Source organism: Oncorhynchus masou, chromosome 12, assembly GCF_036934945.1.
Source record: "Oncorhynchus masou masou isolate Uvic2021 chromosome 12, UVic_Omas_1.1, whole genome shotgun sequence".
Taxonomy (NCBI): domain Eukaryota; kingdom Metazoa; phylum Chordata; class Actinopteri; order Salmoniformes; family Salmonidae; genus Oncorhynchus; species Oncorhynchus masou.
The window spans coordinates 41365825-41380384 of NC_088223.1; the positions used below are offsets into that span (position 1 = coordinate 41365825).

Below are 14560 nucleotides of genomic sequence, written 5' to 3' on the forward strand. Positions count from 1 at the left end.
GCACTAGGCTGCTGTATGGTGTTGTGAGCGCTAGGCTGCTGTATGGTGTTGTGAGCACTAGGCTGCTGCATGGTGTTGTGAGCGCTAGGCTGCTGTATGGTGTTGTGAGCGCTAGGCTGCTGTATGGTGTTGTGAGCGCTAGGCTGCTGTATGGTGTTGTGAGCGCTAGGCTGCTGTATGGTGTTGTGAGCGCTAGGCTGCTGTATGGTGTTGTGAGCGCTAGGCTGCTGTATGGTGTTGTGAGCACTAGGCTGCTGTATGGTGTTGTGAGCACTAGGCTGCTGTATGGTGTTGTGAGCACTAGGCTGCTGTATGGTGTTGTGAGCACTAGGCTGCTGTATGGTGTTGTGAGCACTAGGCTGCTGTATGGTGTTGTGAGCACTAGGCTGCTGTATGGTGTTGTGAGCGCTAGGCTGCTGTATGGTGTTGTGAGCGCTAGGCTGCTGTATGGTGTTGTGAGCGCTAGGCTGCTGTATGGTGTTGTGAGCGCTAGGCTGCTGTATGGTGTTGTGAGCGCTAGGCTGCTGTATGGTGTTGTGAGCGCTAGGCTGCTGTATGGTGTTGTGAGCACTAGGCTGCTGTATGGTGTTGTGAGCACTAGGCTGCTGTATGGTGTTGTGAGCGCTAGGCTGCTGTATGGTGTTGTGAGCGCTAGGCTGCTGTATGGTGTTGTGAGCGCTAGGCTGCTGTATGGTGTTGTGAGCGCTAGGCGTGAGGGGGAGATGTAGGAATGTGCAGGGCACGTGAGGAGGCTGCAAGGCAGGTAGGCCAGTCAGGGTGACCTCATGCATTTGGCACAGACACAGGCTATCAGGTTTCCCCAGTGCAGATTCCAGCTTGCGCTTCACAGAACATTTCCCAGGGCCCTCTCCTCCGGCCTGACTCTTTAGAAGTGTGTGTGTGTGTGTGTGTGTGTGTGTGTGTGTGTGTGTGTGTCTGTGTTTGTGTATGTTTGTCTGGCTGTGTGTGTGCTTGTGAGTGTGCTTGTGCGCGTCGTGTGTGTGTGTGTGTGTGTGTATAAGTGTGTGCATGTGCAGTGTGTCTGTGTGTGTGTCTGTGTGTGTGTGCGTGTAAGCCTGATTGTGTGCCACTCTGCTCAGTGAACTCAATGCACTATGCAGTGCTCCCACTCTCTTTCACCACGCAGCACCGTTTCCCCCTCCTCTTCAATGCAAGTCCTGCCAGCTTTAATTTCTTCAAAAGTTCAGTGTGTATGTTTATGTGTATTACCATGCTATGTACGTATGTACGCACCATATGGGCGTGTCCCAAACGGTACCCTATTCCTTATATAGTGCACTTCTTTTGCCCAGAGCCCGGTTCATAAGTAGTGTACTATATAGTGTAGAGAACTGGGTGCCATTTGGGATGCAAGCCATGTGCATGTATGAGTATGGATTTTGCACGATTGAAGTGTGTCACAGTATTCATTAATATGTGAAGAGTGCGTGTCCGTGCATTTCTGTTCATACATAAAATAATGTTTTCTCTCTCAAACTATTCTTGTGTGCGTGTACTCCATACGTTTTCGCCATACACATCTCAATACATTCTTATGTATGCATGTCAGTAGGCGCTGCATCGGACTCTGTGGTGTGTTGACCTTGGCTGACCCGCACTCAAACGTCGGGGGTTGCCTCAGCCCTCTTGCTGCAAAAGAGGGCCCCCCCCGGGCCATCGCTATGGTAATGATACGACAACGCCAGTGATCCGCTAGATAAAACCCCCCCCGTTCGACAGCCTTTAAAGGACCTCCCTCTTCCACCAATCATGGCAGTAATTGCTCGGTATAACGGCATGGGCCTCCTCTACACACGTGAATGGGGATAGACAGATGTGCAGCACTGATGCTGCAGACAAGCCCTGGGACTGGAAGCGAAGGGAGTCCATGCCCCTACATGGGCAGATAGAGGGCCTCCTGCTGCAGCGACCTCCGGCTGCAAAACCCAGCCCAAACAGAACGGCAGACGATCCCCTCTCCAAACGGACAGACATAACTGGGGCATAAACATTTCAGAGAGGCTACAGTAACAGTCTAAACGATGAGAACTGTAGCTGCGTTGCTAGGGGGGACGTTGCGTCACTGTTGCCGGAGTGTTTGCTCACCGTTTGGAGGAAAGGCCATGTCAGCCTGGTGAATACTTCCAGGCCCAAAGTGCCGAGGACTGAATGGAGCAGACTGCAGCTCTGTTCCGGCTGAATTCTAACGGTGAGACAGTAGCTCTGCCGGGAGCATCCGCAGATACTAGGCAAGATGCCATTGTGGTTAATTGGCCAACGCGGCCTATAAAGTTCAAGTTATCGGAGCGGAGAACTTTTTTGATCAGTCATTGTTAGCGGAGAACAAGTTCTGGAGATGTCTGTTGCAGTGTGTCCTCGCGAGCCTGATATAAATCACTTTGCAAAATAATTCTTCCCAATATGCTTGCAAAAGCAGAACATATGGCAATTACACAAGCATGCAGCTGCTGTTTTGGGGCTAGGTGATAAATAATGGATAGCAGTCTTCCACGGGGTCCTCAAAAAAGCTAATGAGAGAGGGGAATGCGACAGGGAATTAATAATCAAGTGTTTTCTTATTCATGTACAAAAAAAAAAAAAAAAAAGCCCAAGGACTCAAAATATAGGAAAAACAATTAGATTCTATTCACACTTCCACAGCAAGTATTCAAAAACTAACATTTGCATTTAGTAGGCTAGATTTCATTCACAACTCTAACTGGTGCTGTCGTGATGCCCTTTCATGCCAAATAAGGTTTGTTTCTCTCTGACAGACACGAGGCATTAAGCCGTTGACTCACGGTTCGCAACTTCTCTATCCTCTTCTCCCCAGAAAGTGTGGGTGACCTTAATCATTTATGAAAGGAGAAGAGATGGGAAATACTGTACGCACCAGAGCAGATTGTCCAGGAGAAACCGGTGTTCTACATCAAAGCCTGAACCACGCAAGTCAGTCTCATGCAGTCCTCTGTTACAAAACTGAACCTTAACCCCGAGAATATGTGGCTGACTGCGAAGCAGAGTGATTAACTATTGAAAAGTGCAAGAAGAGACAACGTGCATGGAGAACAAACATCGTAATGCCACTTTTTTTAATTCTGTTGCCGACGGCTGTTTATGTGCTACTAATTACTGGCAAAGAATAATCATCTTTCCTCCTATTCGGCTCTATAATGCAGACGGGGCCGTTCGCTTACTTTCCATTCATCCTCCTGCTGCGTGACTACTTGGCTCGCCCTCGTCCGACACCGGTGTCGTTGCACTCTAATTCATGCCGCCTACCTGTCGCACTCTGTGTTGTTCCACACGCTGACTAATACTCCCAAGCCGTGGCATTGGGGAGGGGTTAGGGCGTTCTGAAGGTCTGCCAAAATAATCACTCAGACAAAAACCACAAAAGGCGTCTTGAGTCATTTAACACGAATAGTGCCCAGAGAAAGGGCTGTGTGCGTTTGGTTATCCCTGTTCGCGCATAAGCTTGAAAAGGTTCATCTGCCACACAAAATTGCTGCACGTATCTCTGTTTGCATAGGAACTCATTGTGGTTTAGTTAGAAGGATCCGGCAGTACTGGCAGCTATTCAAGCTCTTATGCCTATTTGCTTATCCTCATTCACAGTGGAATTGGCTTTTTCCTGAGCCATTTTTCAAGCAGGTGTGACAGTATTTTCATTGACTCTGCCATTGCTAGTGCAGCTCTGTAGGGTAAATGTTGGGGGTTATACATGTTTGAGAGGCCCGGCTGGGCCTCCCTGGTAAGGCTACACCACCATTTGCATGTCTGTGACTCAAATCTCCCTCCATTTCCATGTCTGTGACTCAAATCTCCCTCCATTTCCATGTCTGTGACTCAAATCTCCCTCCATTTCCATGTCTGCACATCTGATTAGAGACACTAGGTCATTGGTTTGTGCGGCTGGAATGGAAATAAAATGCTAATTCCACAGAGTGAGATGTGCAGAGCCAAAGGATTAGTGTTGTCAAAGCATGATGTCATTATTAGGACAATGAAATCACATCATGAAAACTGAGACTCTCTCACCCCGATGTGCAAACCCTGCTACGCTCCCCAGAGTGTTAACCCATCAAAGGCTCCCCACTTGAACAATGTTGTAACTTGAAGTGAGACTCACGTCTTTAACCGTTTCCAGAAAGTCTTGACTCTGCTTCTGTTATTATCTGCCGGCTGTTTTGTCTTAAAACAGAGGCTCATTTTGAGTGGGGAGCTCTGCTCTCTTTTTCGATGTCATTAGGCTTTCTGTGTTTATCATAACATAGACGGCTGGTATGGCTCAGGCCACAGACTAGAATATAACCCTATAATAAGCTGAAACCATTCGGAGTGCTGGGACAGCCATGCCATGTCCCTGAGAGGACGGCTAGTCTAGGCTGATGATTATCTCTCATTGCGTATAAAAATAGAGACAAGCCACTCACTCTCGCAGACTCCCGGAAAGCCACATGTGAACTAACAGCCTTTCTCTAGTACGTAAAAAGCAGGGGATCCATGGCTCCTTCAAACGAAGCCCCTTCGTCAAAAATTGCTAGAGCAATTACCCTGGCTAGCTCCGAGTGAGAGAGCACCGCGCCCACGCCGACACTCTGGGTACCAGACCGCACTTTCCGTCCTGAAGCCAGGCTGACAGAGCAGAAGCAGGCCAGACACAGCAGACCGACAGCCGGGTCTACGGTTACAGTAGAACAACACACCTTTCACTAACATCCTGTCAGTCCCTTCCAGGCAAAGCGAAGACCCTCATAGCTGCTGCCTAACCTCGCTCGGAGAGGCAAGTACATGCTAACAGGGAGCAGCACTCACAGCAGGCTCTCTCACAAACATTCTGTCTGCTCTGTCCTGTCTTTCCAGAATGGGGCAAAGCGAGATGGTATCTTGTTGCCCTCGGAATTGCAGTTACGCAGCTCAGAATACAAGGCTCGTGGTGTGCCAGCCCTGCAGCTAGTTCTACTCATGTCCTACTTCTCTGACGTTAATATCAGCAAGTGAGTGCAAAAAATGGGCATTTACACCAGAAGGGGCCTCGGCCGCCACCCCTGCCACCCTGCACAGTAGTCAGCGGGGGCTCCAGGAAAGAGGGAGTTAGACAGAAAAAGAGGAGGAATGAACAAGAGAAAAATATGGAGAGAGGGAGATTCAAATGGGAGTGAACTTGAGAGGCAAAACAAAAAAAAGAGAGGGAGGGACAGCAACGAAGGTCATGTGTATGAGCCACAGCATCAAAGACAAAAAAGAATTGAGCGTACACTTGCAGAAAAGCAAGACCCGGGAAACAAAGGAATCCACTGGGCATCGCTGAGCCCACTCCACTCCACTGTAGTGCTGCAGGACTCTGCTATACTCCAGCTCCTGCCCCCCATACAGCAGAAGCAGAAGCAGCAGCAGCCTAGCTTCCCTCTGTAGAGCAGAGCAGAGCTGCCTGTGGCTCCAGATGGCCGGGGACAGAGAACACAGTGACGAGGGCTCCCTGAGGTCACAGAGACACCACCGCCAGCAGCACTCACTCACAGACTCACAATCAGGGAGCATCTGTGGTCATAAGCAATTCAGGATATGCATGTTACACTATGGCTACATTCATTGTGCTACAGTTACATTTACAGCAGAATACATTTCCCAGTAAATCCAAGTCCCTTAAATCCCACCTGATTGTGATAGCTCTGCGGGTTCAACTAGAGAAGACCGGAACAGAGGAAATGGAAGATTCCATCAAATTCTCCCAGTTTTTTATTTATTTTTAATTGTCTTTCGATAGAATGAATATTGAACGTTGAAAGGCCGAACACACTCTCACAAAGCAGCCATAATGAGATGTGGACCTGAGCGTGTAAGGGGCAGGGGCCTAATTTATAAATGTTGAGTACATAGAGATGTATTAACTTGGGACACGCCACACGCACGCTTCTCATTATAAATCAGACCTGGCGTAAAACTGTGGGCTCGTGAACAAGCATTATAGCGCCGCCTGGATACCCCCCCCCGTCATTCACTTTTTATGGTGACAATAACACCCTTATTTGCTGTACACTTTGGAAGTATTGGAATTAGGCCATCTACAGGAAATAGCAACTGCAAACTTGGTCAAATGTCTTTGGAGGTGCTGGCAGAATGTTTCCATGTGACTGGCTGTATCTGACCGTTTCTGAACGACAAACAAAAATTGCGAATTGCTGTGGACCTGTAAACGAATCTTTTGAATTCAATCATGTTTTTTCCCCCAAACCTAAATATGCTGCACTGCCCACGAATTCTGTAACATTGTCTACTCTGATAAATATATATAAACTACAGTAGACCTACTTACAGTGTTAGCCTACACACGATGCAAAAGATGAACGGTCTGTTCACCTGTTCAATTCTACTGTATGTTATAAACCGCTCATAAGAGATGATTGTGGACTATAGGAAAAGGAGGACCGAGCACGCCCCCATTCTCATGGACGCGGCTGTAGTGGAGCAGGTTGAGAGCTTCAAGTTCCTTGGTGTCCACATCACCAACAAACTAACATGGTCCAAGCACATCAAGACAGTTGTGAAGAGAGCACGAACCTATTCCCTCTCAAGAGACTGAAAATATTTGGCATGGGTCCTCAGATCCTCAAAAGGTTCTAGAGCTGCACCATCGAGAGCATCCTGTCGGGTTGCATCACTGCCTGGTATGGCAACTGCTCGGCCTCCGACCGCAAGGCACTACAGAGGGTAGTGCGTACGGCCCATTACATCACTGGGGCCAAGCTTCCTGCCATCCAGGACCTCTATACCAGGCGGTGTCAGAGCAAGGCCCTAAAAATTGTCAAAGACTCCAGCCACCATAGTCATAGACTGTTCTCTATGCTACCGCACGGCAAGCGGAACCGGAGCGCAGAGTCTAGGTCCAAGAGGCTTCTAAAAGGCTTCTAACCCCAAGCCATAAGACTCCTGAACATCTAGTCAAATGGCAACTCCGACTATTTGCACCCCCCCTCCCCTCTTCTACGCTGCTGCTACTCTCTGTTATTATCTATGCATAGTCACTTTAATAACTCTACCTACATGTACATAATTACCTCAATTACATCAACACCGTTGCCCCCCGCACATTGACACATTGACTCTGTACCAGTACCCCCTGTATATAGCCCCGCCATTGTTATTTACTGCTGCTCTTTAATTATTTGTTATTCTTAGCTCTTACTTTTTTCTTAAAACTGTATTGTTGTAAGTAAGTATTTCACTGTAAGGTCTACTACACCTCTTGTATTCGGCGCATGTGACAAATACAATTTAATTTGATTTGATAGAGCAAAAAGTTGAAAATATAATATCCTATCTTATAGGCCCAATCAAATGAGAAATGCGCATGGTTGTTGTATGGCTACTTCTGTAATCATGGCCAGAAAAGGTAAAGAATTCACTCTGCAACGGTTATGATATATATATATATATATATATATATATATATATATATATATATATATATATATATATATATATATATATTTATTTATTTATGAATGAAATATTGCCTATTTGAGAAATTTGACAGTACAGCATTCAGACAAAACGTCAATGGAAAAGGTGAACGTCCCTGTTCGACCATTAAACTATCAGCTTCGGATCGGATCGCACAGAGCAAACTACTTGAAATAGCTTTTCTGTGAAGTGGGTCCAATTAAATGAGAGATGGGACGAATGGTAGCCCACACTAACGTAATTGTTGTCGGCCATGAGGACATTTTGGGCTTTCGCAGTCAGACAAGGTGAGTCAGACACATTTCCTGCAATGATCATGGAGATGAACTAACCTTAAACAATAGGAAATGAATGCCTATTTCTATTGACCGTAGAATACGGAGATAGCGGCAAATTATCACTAATGGAACATTTTTGCATCTTGTTATTATATTATGGTAGGCTGCCAATGTTTTGTTGTTGTTGTTATATATTCCCCATTTGCGACAGGCTACTCGGCTTCTTTCGTCTTCTTGAAATGCAATACTTCAACCACTAGAAACTGTGCGTACGTATGGTCTAAAGTTTTCGGCAGGATAAGCACATTCCCACGTCAAGTTAAGTTTGATAAATGCCAACTTTTGCGCGAAAACTGACGCGCGCACGTTTTTTTTTGGGGGGGGGGGGGGCATATTTTGGGCATACGCAACGTTTATAAACGAGGCCCCGGGCCTCTGTAGCTCACTCCAGTGCTTAGGAGGAAGCAGAGGCGGCGGGCAGCGGGTACAGTAATGTACGTGTGTAGATAGGGGCCGAGTTGTCAGTTGACAGATGAGAAGGAGGCCAGAGTGGCCCCGGCGCTGTGTTATGTACAGCACACAGGTAGATAAATGAAGCTTTCCACTCCACTGAGTGACGGCTACACGGAGAGGGATTGTATGGCGAGATAACAGGCGCTAAGGCAGATAAAAACCAGAGTTGTGGGCGTGGGTTGATTAATGATCCAAAAGCCCCCGGATAGTGGCGGTGATCCGGGTGGAGGGAAAACAAGGTAGAGAGGGAGCTAGCCGAGATGCTGCCGCCAACCGTCATTGTATACGGACTAAATTAGCTTAATGCGCGTATTTCAACAGCACGGCCTCGGCAGGTGGTTTCGTTCAATCCCTCTTGAAGGATGTATTAACAATTGTCTCCGGAAACGACTAATTGCGCGCCGTGACGCTCTCGGTGTTATATTAATACGTCGCGTGGATCATAAGCCTTTAGCTCGAGGAACACTGAATGTAATATCCTCTCTCCTAGCTGGAGCGCTTTGTGCTGCCCTCGCGGAGATCTGCAGCAAGCAGACGACTAGCTCTGTTCCGCAGCATGTCCACCCTTTAAAACCCCAAAACAACTGAACTTTCTCTTTGCTCGGGCCTTTGATGAGTCTACACTGAAAGGCTACACCCGGAACGGGGATATACTGTGGCGCTGGCCGGCCAGCGGGTGTTAGACAGGCTTGAAAGCGGCGGGCTTTAGATGGGCCTGTTGTTATTATTGCAGCACAATGGCTCACGCCGTGTGATGTAACCAAACCCCTTTCCTTGCTTTTTAACCCGCTCCTACCCCCACTCCCCCGCCATAAGGAATTAGAGAGAGTACAAATGGAGCCCAAGGTCCAGGCAGACACAGGCATAAAGCCACTCAATGGGCCTCCGTTGACTGGTGTTTACTTAAGGCCCGGGATATTAGCCTTTGTTAAATCTACCTCTGCGTCTGCCCCTGTGCTTCTCTCTGTATGCCCTACTAGCGTGGCTGTAACACAGACGGTGTGTGTGTGTGTGTGCCTGTCTCTCTGATCTCTTGACAGGAAGGGTGTGATGGACTAGGACTATGAGGGGTGTCATTGTAGTACAGTGGACTCTGGCAACTACCGTGGGCAGTCCTGTGGAAGACGAGAGCCTCTGCATGAGTGAGGCAATTCATCAAAAAATCAAAAACAGGAGACGCATTCAAAAAGGGGCAAATAAACGTGATCTCACCCGCAACTTGCACTTTGGAAATTCTGTAGTCGTACCCCAAAATAGCTGTCAATTCAAGTTTCTACGGATAATCATGACATGCCAAGGCCTAAAGAATGTTGCCAACAGACATAGCGTTGGGACGAAACGCACACATTTCCCATAATAACTATCATTAATGCATTTGCTGTCATTTCCTCATTTGTATAAGATCTACAATTCACTTAGGATTCAAATCAAACAAAAATACTCAAATCAAATACAGAATTCGAGTGAGATTCTAGTCACCGTGTTCAATAAAGTACCATATCGGAGGGAGATTCAGCGACGGCTCCGTTCGCTCACAGAGCAGCATGGGAACAGAAACAGGCCTCTAAACCATTCCCGTATCAAAGCACTGTCCTGCGGGCTTCCCTTCGCCTCCGTACCTTATAAAACAAGCCATAGGAATGCTCTTTCAGGGATAAATCACTATGCTCAAGAGAAGCACATGCTGCGCTCCACTGCACTAATCAATAGAGGGCCAAATGTTAGTTTCATCTCCTTTCTGAGTTTTACTGCCAGGCGGTCGGCAAACGGCGGCGGGTCCAGTAGAAACATACGTGGCGATATGAAATCGCCTCGGACAAAGACATTCCTTCATACCAAGAAGACGTAAGGCAGTGTTAAACTCATAATATACTTTTTCATCCTAATAGAACCCAGATGTTCTGGAGATTCTATATATTCCTCGGCCGGGGCGGAGAAGTATTTCCGATATGTGTCATAAAATGGAGTCGGGAAAGGACGAGCGTGGCAACAATTTAGTATGAGTTACGTTCCCTCGAACCTCTATCTCCTTCATCGCTAGCAGTTATTTATGCCCCCTTGGGAGAATGAGGCCATATCCAGTGCATGCTGAAATGAAGATTAATAGACAGCCCTGGATGACTTTAGATGGATGCTTAATTCAGGTTGGGGAGGGAGGCTGCCTGCCTGTGTGGTCTAGCGGCTGCCCCCTGATGCTGAGGCCCAGCATCACGCCTGCCTGCCAAGGCCCTTCCCTATAATCTCCCGATCAATGATCATTAATGGTAGCGTGGGTTAGCAGCTCTGCCTCCCTGCACTCTCAGTCCACAGAGAGAGCCTTCTGCTCTCACATCACTGGCCCTGGTCAGAGGCCCATACATACATATGCCATGCATAAGTACTCGTAATGGGCACTGGCTAGAGCAACTAGCCGGGAAAATAAAACCCTTTCTCGACGACTTTAAAAATTAAAAAAAGGTGCTGTTGGGTTTGTCCGCCGCCGTTGGTCAGACGAGTTTGCATGACATGGATATCGCACTCAAGGAAACGTCAATCGCTGACAGAGGTTGGGCCCGATCTGCGCCGACCTTGAGTGGGAGTCGACAACGAAGAGGGGGGGTTGCAGTGGGGTGGTGAGGGAGGGAGGGAGGGAGAGCGGAAGGAAAGGAGGGCTGAGGGGACCTCTGATTGAGAGATGAGCTTCTCTGAGATATGACAGAGGAAAAGGAGGGGAGGAAGAGAGGGATAGCGAGGGGAGGGGCAGAGGAAAAGAGGGATAGGGAGGGGAGGGGCAGAGGAAAAGAGGGATAGGGAGGGGAGGGGCAGAGGAAAAGAGGGATAGGGAGGGGAGGGGGCAGAGGAAAAGAGGGATAGGGAGGGGAGGGGCAGAGGAAAAGAGGGATAGAGAGGGGAGGGGGCCGAGGAAAAGAAGGATAGAGAGGGGAGGGGGCAGAGGAAAAGAGGGATAGGGAGGGGAGGGGCAGAGGAAAAGAGGGATAGGGAGGGGAGGGGGCAGAGGAAAAGAGGGATAGGGAGGGGAGGGGCAGAGGAAAATAGGGATAGAGAGGGGAGGGGGCAGAGGAAAAGAGGGATAGGGAGGGGAGGGGGCAGAGGAAAAGAGGGATAGGGAGGGGAGGGGCAGAGGAAAAGAGGGATAGAGAGGGGAGGGGGCAGAGGAAAAGAGGGATAGGGAGGGGCAGAGGAAAAGAGGGATAGAGAGGGGAGGGGCAGAGGGAGGAAAGGGGGGGAGAGGATAGAGGGAGGGGGGAGGGGCAGAGGAAAATAGGGATAGAGAGGGGGGAGGGGGCAGAGGAAAAGAGGGATAGGGAGGGGGGAGGGGGCAGAGGAAAAGAGGGATAGGGAGGGGAGGGGCAGAGGAAAAGAGGGATAGAGAGGGGAGGGGGCAGAGGAAAAGAGGGATAGGGAGGGGCAGAGGAAAAGAGGGATAGAGAGGGGAGGGGCAGAGGAAAAGAGGGATAGAGAGGGGAGGGGGCAGAGGAAAAGAGGGATAGAGAGGGGAGGGGGCAGAGTGAGAGAGAAGCCATATGGCCGCAGCACAAATGTATTAAACTATAAATCAGAAGAGAAGCCAGCGGGCTACCAGGTCGGGCTGCCGATATTCTCCTCTAGGACCCTCCAGATAGCTACCTCAGCAGCTCTTTACAATAGGAAGGGAAGATGACAAAAGGCGTTCCATGGCTTTATCTGCATTCGTCTCTATTTTTGATGACGGAGGACTTTAAGTCTACCAACTGTCCCGCCATCAGCCACCAACCAGAGCCTAGGTCTCCACCCCAAAGGTAGTGATGCATACAACGGCTAGAGCAAATATAGGCAGCCCTGGCAGATGCCTGTTTACTTTCAGCCTGTGGCTGGCCACCATGTCAGTTATAAGGGGGAAGGCATGGCTGAGCCAGGATAGGAGATATGGGTGGGTAGTCGTCTCATTGGTTGATATATTGAATGTGTTAGATAATGAAAAGTATTAGGCTGCTCCAGACATAGACAACATTAAATACATTTTTTTTTAAATGATTGAGGATAACAACACAAAAAAGCCTAGAGGCTTATTTCAATTGTGGTTCTCATTGTGTTTCTGACTCATGACACGCCACCCTCTTGATATTTCACCCAATATTAATTCTCAGTATCTTAATATAGTGGACCAAGAAACGTGACAAAGCCAGTGTGATTAACAGTTTGCCAACCTAACAATCACAACATAGGAGAAACCTATCACGATCCAATCCAGTTAGCCTTAATCAATTAATCAATCTTCCGGACAGCTCCACTAGCCGTGCCGAGGCTGGACAAACTAGCGTTGTGATGCCTCACCAAGTGAGAGAGATGCAAACCCCAGAAAGCCACTGACGGCCAAGACCACCGTTCACACCCCATCCCCACTCAGCGGCTTGACAGGAGGAGCGAAGGAGGGGGAGGATTAGAGTAGGAGGATGGGAGGAGGTAGGGGTGTGGGAGGGAGGGAGGTTAAAGGCACTGAAGTGATGAGCCGTGGGTGCCCTACCTTGGTCTGGAGGTAGTGGGGGTAGTAGTATGTGTACTGAGGGTACATTGGTTGCTGTTCCAATCGCTTGCCCATATAGCTGGAATCCTTAGCGCCGTGGCAGGGAATGGTTGCGCGGAGGCGGTCGGACGAGCGGTAGTAGTACTGGGGCTCGGCTCTCTGACTGTAGGTCCCTTGTTTTCCCCCCGTCCACACTGGTGTGTTGAATCACTGCTGGTCCTCCGGAGAGCAAGCAGGGTTCGTCTGACGGAGAGTGGCTGGGAGAGGGGTCGCCTCTGTGGGGGTAGTTCCTGCCCGACGACGCCTTTCACTTAAATCTCCTGGAGTAGAGCTCGGCGGATGCTCATTCGGTTTCCTCAAAAATATTCCCCACAAGAGTTTGAAAAAAAAGGGACGCTGCTGCTGCGTGCCCTGTCTTTCCCTCACTGGCTGGCGTCGGATAGTAACGCGTGAGGAGAGAGGTGGAGGAGGAAGAGGAGGAGGAAGATGAGCAGGTGGCAGTGGTTCCAGGCAGTCCTGCGAACAAATTGCTGGCACAGGAGAGTGTAGTAGAGGAGAAAAAGGAAAAACAAGGAAAAAGGGAGGAGGATATGAAGATCACTTTTCTATCTACGCCGTCTCGCTATAGCTTACCTCGCTGCTCGGCTTCAATCTCTCTCGCACTCTCTGTATCTGCCTCTCTCTGTTGCTCACTCGGCTGCTCTCTCTCTCTCTCTCGCGCGCGCGCGCCTCTATAGTCTGATATCCCAGCTGCTCTATGTTGTACTGTTGGACACAGGATATATCCTCAGCGGCACACTAACAGATGCACTTTGGGGAGGGTCCGAATCGGAACGCCGAGAGGCGGGCAGGAACAAACCAAAGAAGCAATCGCAGTCTGTAACGGTTCAGCCAGAGCAGAGCAGATTACACAGAAACAATCCCAGTTCCTAATTGATACGGCACCGAGAGGGGGGGAAAAAGGACTCCCGACCGGTCGGCTGGTTCAGAGAAGGAGAGAAAAAAATACTATACCGAGAAGCACAATGACAGTGTCCCAGGTGCCCAACAGACAGACAAGCCAGAGAGTCTCCTGTCTGCGCTCCTCCCTTTTCCTGCTCTTGTAAAATTCTCTCTCTCTTTCTCTCTCTCTCTCTCTCTCGGTCGCTGTGTGTGTGTGTGTGTGTGTGTGTGTGTGTGTGTGTGTGTGTGTGTGTGTGTGTGTGTGTGTGTGTGTGTGTGTGTGTGTGTGTGTGTGTGTGTGTGTGTGTGTGTGTGTGTGTGTGTGGTGAAGGGGGCTCGTCCTACACAGCCGGTAGGAGGGACTTGAGTCGGCTCAGTGTGAGAGAGCGATCCAGACGCAGATCAGGGGGCTGCAGTATTTCCACAGCCAGAGAAAGGAGTGGGGAGAAGGGGACGGCAGGCAGGCAAGCCCCCCCTGTTGGCTGCCAAAGGACCTAACGCCGGGTTTAAACTCTCCTCCATCAATGTGGGATGATTTTTATTTCTGAAGAAATCAGTCGTCTTAAATATGACTCCATACTCTTAAAAAACTACGAAACAGCGCTAGGTTTTGCTTTAGGTATCTTTTCCAGTGTTCACTTTTCTCTTGGAGGTAAATGACACTGTCAGTTAGCGACAGTACATCCATCGCCCTCTCTAATTTATACCCTCCATATTGCTGCGACGATACATCATAACACGTCATATTTGTGCAAACGTACTGTGCTTGACTGTCTGTGTAACCATGACAGACCAGCACTTAAAAACATATTCAAATACAAACATAATTTACAATCCTTTCTAAATGCTCACTCTG

At 48.8% G+C, this 14560-nt stretch overlaps 1 protein-coding gene across 1 annotated transcript in view; it reads right to left on the minus strand.

The window, feature by feature from the left end:
• The window catches only part of LOC135550103 (RNA-binding motif, single-stranded-interacting protein 3-like), a 215314-nt gene extending 201463 nt beyond the window's left edge, over nt 1–13851 (minus strand). Inside the window, exon 1 of the mRNA XM_064980589.1 lies at nt 12763–13851. Coding sequence (XP_064836661.1) covers nt 12763–12837 — 75 coding nt within the window. The 5' untranslated portion in view covers nt 12838–13851. The remainder of the gene's footprint in view (nt 1–12762) is intronic.
• Between the last annotated feature and the right edge of the window lie 709 nt (nt 13852–14560).